This window comes from Colius striatus, chromosome Z, assembly GCF_028858725.1.
Source record: "Colius striatus isolate bColStr4 chromosome Z, bColStr4.1.hap1, whole genome shotgun sequence".
NCBI lineage: Eukaryota > Metazoa > Chordata > Aves > Coliiformes > Coliidae > Colius > Colius striatus.
Genome location: NC_084790.1, coordinates 27,209,078 through 27,215,077, shown reverse-complemented (window position 1 = coordinate 27,215,077; position 6,000 = coordinate 27,209,078). Strand labels below are relative to the sequence as shown.

At 43.4% G+C, this 6,000-nt stretch overlaps 1 protein-coding gene across 5 annotated transcripts in view; it reads right to left on the bottom strand.

The window, feature by feature from the left end:
- Positions 1-1,716: 1,716 nt before the first annotated feature.
- The window catches only part of GRAMD2B (GRAM domain containing 2B), a 32,374-nt gene continuing 28,090 nt past the window's right edge, over positions 1,717-6,000 (bottom strand). For 4 of the 5 annotated variants that reach the window (XM_062018021.1, XM_062018024.1, XM_062018025.1 and 1 more), the window contains one exon: positions 1,717-3,017. In XM_062018021.1, the coding sequence (XP_061874005.1) occupies positions 2,976-3,017 (42 nt within the window). In that variant the 3' untranslated portion in view covers positions 1,717-2,975. Of the gene's footprint in view, positions 3,018-5,472; positions 5,696-6,000 lie in introns of those variants that run through there. The other variant, XM_062018023.1, reaches the window with a different exon arrangement.

Here is a 6,000-nt window from a genome sequence, read left to right as displayed (position 1 = left end):
ATTGTCTGTGGCTTCCAAGTGTTCTGCTAACACCTGGCACTACCTCTAGGTCCTTGAAGGCTGGTGGAGCCCCATTGTTTTTCCAGCCTCTATGCTGTGTGGGACAAAAGGTAGAGAATATTGGGAAAAAAAACCCCAAATAAATAACATCGGCTTTGAAAAAAAAACAGCTTTCCAGGCAGTCTATGCAGCCAACTATGAGATCATTAAATTAACACCATATGGTAAACATTGCTGGTTTGCGAATTCCCTGAGGTCGCACGCCTTTCCCACTTGTTTCTGCAAACTAGCACTTCACTTTGGCAATCAGCAAAGCCCCACCTTGTGGCCTTTGTTTCCACATAACACAGATGCAGGGAGAAGCCCCCTTCCATATTCTCTGTGGAGCTCCCACCCTGGAAGAAAGCAGTTCTTCCTTCCTCATACCTGCTGTTGGTACTCACCTCCCAAACAGGGTGGGGAGAAACTCCTCTTCAGCCTCAAGATTGAAACCACTCCACTTGCACTTCTAGCCTTTGGTTCCATGGGGCCTCTTTGTGTCTCCCGGTACCACACCCCATCCAACCACACCACAATTCCACATTCTCTGGACACTCTCCTCCTCCTCTGGCCTCCAGGGAAAGGAGAGAGGGCATCAAGGGAGGAGCCGAGAAGAGGTGGCTGTGAGCTGCTTCAGCCTTAGAGACCCCACTATCAGGTCTTCCTCAGGAGGGCAGTGTGTGCCTCTTCCCTCTGACAGCCAGAGTTAGGCCTTTGTGCAGAATGAGTCCTCAGCACGCTGCCGCAGCGGGCTGATGGGCACATATCTACCTCTCATTACTTAGTCACGCCAGACATTATTTTGTTCTCTGATGGCTAACATAAGGGGTTGGCCTCACCTGCTCTGCAAAAACCATATGTCAAATATTATCTCCCCCTCGTTTTCCTATAGCAAAGCATATCCTTACTGATGTAATGGAGTAACAAGCCAACTAAGGTCAGTTGCTGGATATAATCTGGTTTCCCTGAAGTCCCTTTGATAAAGATGACTAGTGGCATCAATTTCTAAAACAAAAGCAGCACTACAAACTTCTGTTACAGACACAGAGTAAACGCATGTAAGGCAAGTAAGGAAGGGAAAAGATGGAGTCAGAGTCCAGAATGTTACATTAGCTGTGAAACTGTGTGGTAGAGTAGCAAAAAGGATGGAAAAAGAAGAAAAAAAACTCAAATTATTTCCGTAGATTTCTTGTAAAACTAAGTGTTCCAATAATCTCACGACAGCCAAGGCAGGAAAGGCAGAAGCTGCAGGAAGCACAGACAGGTCTCACAGATTCCTGACAGATCATGCTCATATGGAATCTGAGAGCACAAGAGGCTCTCTAAGCTGCCTCAACAATGTAATACTCATCCAATATCCTTGAGGAATCACTTGAGAAAATATTTCCTCACAATTCTGTGTGCCAAATTTGCTCCCAGTGTTCTGTCACTGCAATCTGGGAAGACCTTTGAATACAGGTGAGTTCAGAGGACACCCATCAGCAGAACACAGTTCCAGATCCTTTGTGTTGGGTAAAGGGTTCCACACAAACTTTGTGCTGCGAGGGACAAGACTGCTGATCCTGAACACCAACATTTGACTAGAACTGTAGGTTGGAATTGTGTTCATCCAAATTACAGTACTGAGGCGCTTGTTTTAAAAAATTTTATTTAAACAAAGTAGGTACATTTCACAGAAATGGTTATAAAATGCATAGCATATTATAAACAATAGGTACTTTGAAGATGCTTGTTGTAATTATCCTAAATATTGCTTTTGAAAAAAACAATCAGCCTGCTTGGTGAAATCAGAAAGCTAAAAATCCCCAGTTATTCCATCTTAGGCACTGTGAAAAAACCCAGTATGATAATAAAGCAGGTCTCTGATTTTTCATTCACTCTACTGATTTGTTTGCATTGCTGAATCACTAATTCACCAGTTCCTAATATGGGGAAATATCTGATTCCCAGAGTCACATACCAAGACTAGATTTGCATCAACTGCAGCACAAACAGCACTTGCTCAGCCAACCAAATCCACACGCAACCCCAAGGAAAGCTGACTGAGGGTCTTCACACTGATTAACTTAATGGACAGAGACCATGTGAGTGGACAAAAAAACCTAGCAGTAATTCTAAGTTGTGCAGACATGTCACTCCCACACTGTGACTCAAAAGCAACTCAACTATATGTTGGCAAGACTGTACACATTTCAAGCCTGACTTCAACAGAAACTGAATGTCCAGAAGCAAAACATCTTATCCTGAGCAGTGATGCAATGCCACAGAAAGTAGAATTGAGCCTTTCTACAGCATCTGAGAACTGACCACACCTTTAACACTCAAGAGTGTCACATAACCAAAACCAGAGGTGTCTATTTTCTGATCTTTGGGATGCCAGGGCACAAAAGCAAAAATGAAGAGCACAGCACCAATCAATAACCATTGCCATAACAGATATCACCACATTCACGAAATACTTCAGCACGTGAGTCACGACTGACATTCTTCCCATTTGCACTTGTATGACAACAGGCAGAAAGCAAACACTGAGGTAAAAGGAGATGCACCAGATTTGCACTGGTGTAAGCAGGTCTAGAATCAAGCAAGCTATAAAATCCACTAATTCACACAAAAGAGAGAAGAAAAAAATCCCCTTCTTTTCAAAGCATATAGATATACATAGATGAATCATTGAATCATAGAATGGTAGGGTTGGAAGGGACCTTTAGAGATCATCTACTCCAACTCCTCTGCAGAAGCAGAAAACATGTATGTTTTCAAAATGTGTAGATACATGCTCAAGAACAAACTGACTTTCTGCATTATGACTTTACAGTAGTTTAAGCTTGGCTTGGACTGAAAATAAAGCAGTTTGAACTCTGGCCAGCAGAGCTCCTTTCTAACTGTTTGTCAAGAGAGAACGAGGTTCGAAGCAGTCCAAGAACAGCAACGTTTCATTCACCATCTTCAAGTAGTTTTTGTAAGTTGCTCTGTATCTTGGAGAAAGAGAGAAAAATAATTTGGAGGTAGGAAATGTTATGCTGCATTGAAAACTAAAAGTCAAGACACACTTTTCAACATACTTCCCACACGCACTTTGATTCTATCTCACCTATTCATACCAATGGCATTCATGTTACATGTTTCCTGCATGACAGTCTAAGGAAACAGCCTTAGACTAATACAGTCAGCCAGCAGCACACCTGGCTTTCAAATTATGAGTATCTCCTTCAATTTACTCCTATAGATTGTCTCCTTCATTAGGTATGAGAAAATAGGAAAAAATCCCTAGAGCTAGACATAAAGGGATAAGAAACCTATTTATTTTGAAGCTGATCAAAACCCAATAAAAGCCTCAAACTTCAAAGTCACAGTTCAGGTTTAAGTGGGTAATGCAAAAAGTTTTGTAACAGCTTCAGCTACACAGCCAGCTATAATTGATGCCCAGCAAAATAAGGTTTTCTAGTTATTAGCAGACATGTCCCATTTGCCAGATTTAGTTGCACTGAAGGCAAAGCCATCCCATTGTTTCCTCAAGGATGATTTGTGCAGACCTATTTTACACAGCCTACTTATCCACTTCTCATCTCCTTGTCCTCAAAAGCAGAGAGGTCATATCCCCTGGTACATGTGTTCCCTATACCTTAGCAACTACCATTCACTGGCTGCAGAAGGTTTAGTCACAGCTACTTTCAGGCTTTAATCTGAAGAGCCATTGTATTATGTGCTCAAGGATACCTCTTACTAATCCTACCTTACGATTTCTAACCCTGATGCACAGCTTTTTCAACAGAGGCATTTTGGGAAAAGAAAAACAGTAAGAAGCATTTTATTAGAATCAATGCATGCACAGGAGTTTCCTTTAAAAAAACTACATTAAAGGATTGAGTAACATTAGGCCATGTTTTCCCTCCCCTGATTCAACACTTTATCCTCTGACAGATGTGGCTCATTTTAACAACCTACTAAATACACTTCAATGCCAAAGCAAAATTTATCTAGCTGTAGTAATTCCTTGGCTTCAATATGAAGTAGAGCCTGTAAAAATCACAAGGTCACACTGAAAAACTCACTGCAACATACTCTTGCACTGAACTTCTTTTAACTGGAGAGCAATTTTGAGTCTTTAACCCTGGGTAATTTCTGTGCTCCAGTTTGCAGTGGTGCAGTTGCAGGGGAAGCCAAGGGAGAGGTGACAAGTGACACTGGAACTCTTATGCTACAGCTGCTGCTGTAGCCAGCTGCAGCCTGTTACTATTCCTTCTCACCAAGACATATGAAACACTTACTGCAGTAACTTTGCTCAGAGAACATAAAGCTACTGCATTTCTACCAGGTTTGCAGTACAAGAGTGGGGCCAAAGATCCTGCTCTAATCACTGCTTGCCCAGGTTGGTGAGGACCAGGATGGGGCAATATCCAGCTACAGACAGCTCTCACTTGGCTTGCATGTACAGCAAGTGATTGTGTCTGGAATATCTGGCTAACATGAGGCAAGAGTCCAAGGACACCATCCTGCACATGACTTAAGTCTCTAATTCAGGACAGAGGGTCACTTCGCTGTGAACAGCTGAATGATTCAATGATGAATCCAGCTGACTTCTACTGTGTCTCCAAGTAGAGACTATATAAGGAAGTGGCAAAGTGCTCAGCCCTGCTACAAAGGGCTGGTTGGCTTCCCACTGAAATAAAGCAAGGTCTCCCATAAACCCTCTTGCTAGCCTGTTCCAGATGGCTAGAAAACAGTAACTGCTTAAATGACCTAATTTGGCTAAAGATTGTACCTGGTAATCATCTGGAATTCATATTGTATTGTTACTATCCTGGGCATGCAGAAGGGTCATGCTAGCATTACTCTAGACTTCCACAGCTAAAGGGGTGGAGATGTGTGGGAGAAACCACTTTTTGGTGGTCTTCGCAAATCCTGTGCTACACAGGTGATCAGTGATATGATACAATCCTAGCTTTATGATATCTGAGAAACTTGGTTTGAGAAAGAAAGGTGTTGAAAGACCTTGGCATGAACTCTGTTGTAAAGACAGAGGCAAAAATATCTAATGTGACTTATGCAGGTAGGAATTTGAGTGACTTTTATTTTCACACCACTAATCCCTTCTTCCATGCATGGTCAGTGTATGTGTCCTCAGCACATGACATTTCACACAGCTGGTACTTGGGTGCAGCTGTCAAGGTTTGGGGGCAGGCACAGGACAGGGGCTGCAGGTGCAGCAGCTGTGGGAACAGGCCAAGGGCTTCCCTGTGCTGGGCACAACCATTCCAGGAGCCTCCAACAGACCCATGGTAAGGTGCAGCTGAGCTCCTCAGCGAAGATGGTGGTATAGCCTCTGGGAAAGTGTATTTAAGAACGGGGGAAAGCACAAAACAGAGAGAGAGGGAGAGTAAGAGTGTGAGAAACAGCAGAAGGAGCACCAAGGTCTGAGAAGGAGGTGCTCCATGGCAGAGATGTCCACATCGCAGCCCATGGAGATCCCATACCAGAGCAGGCAGTTATTTCCTGAAGAACTAGAGCCCTTGGAGAAGCTCACACACTGGAGTAGGGGGAAAAAAAATAGAAAGAAAGGAGTGGCAGAGAGAAAGTTGTTATGCACTGAGTCTAACTCTCCAGCAGTTCCACGTGGGGGGCAGGGAGGGAGGTGTCAGGAGCACAGATGAACCTGGGACAAGAAGGAAGAAAGCTGTTGTTCTATCATTTGCCCTTGTTTCTCACTGTGCAAATCTATTCTCACTAGCATTGTATTATTTCCCCAAGTCAAGTCTGTTTTGACTGTGATGGTAATGGATAAGCCATCTCCCTCTTGACCCTGAAGCCTTCTCATCCTATTTTGTCCGCCTGTCCTGCAAGGAAGGGGAGAGAGCGGCTGGGTGGGTGCCTGACTTCTGGCCAAGGTTCAGTCCACCACAACACTCGAAGTGTTGTGAAAAAAAAAAAAAAAGTGTTGTTTAAAACCAGCAAGTATGT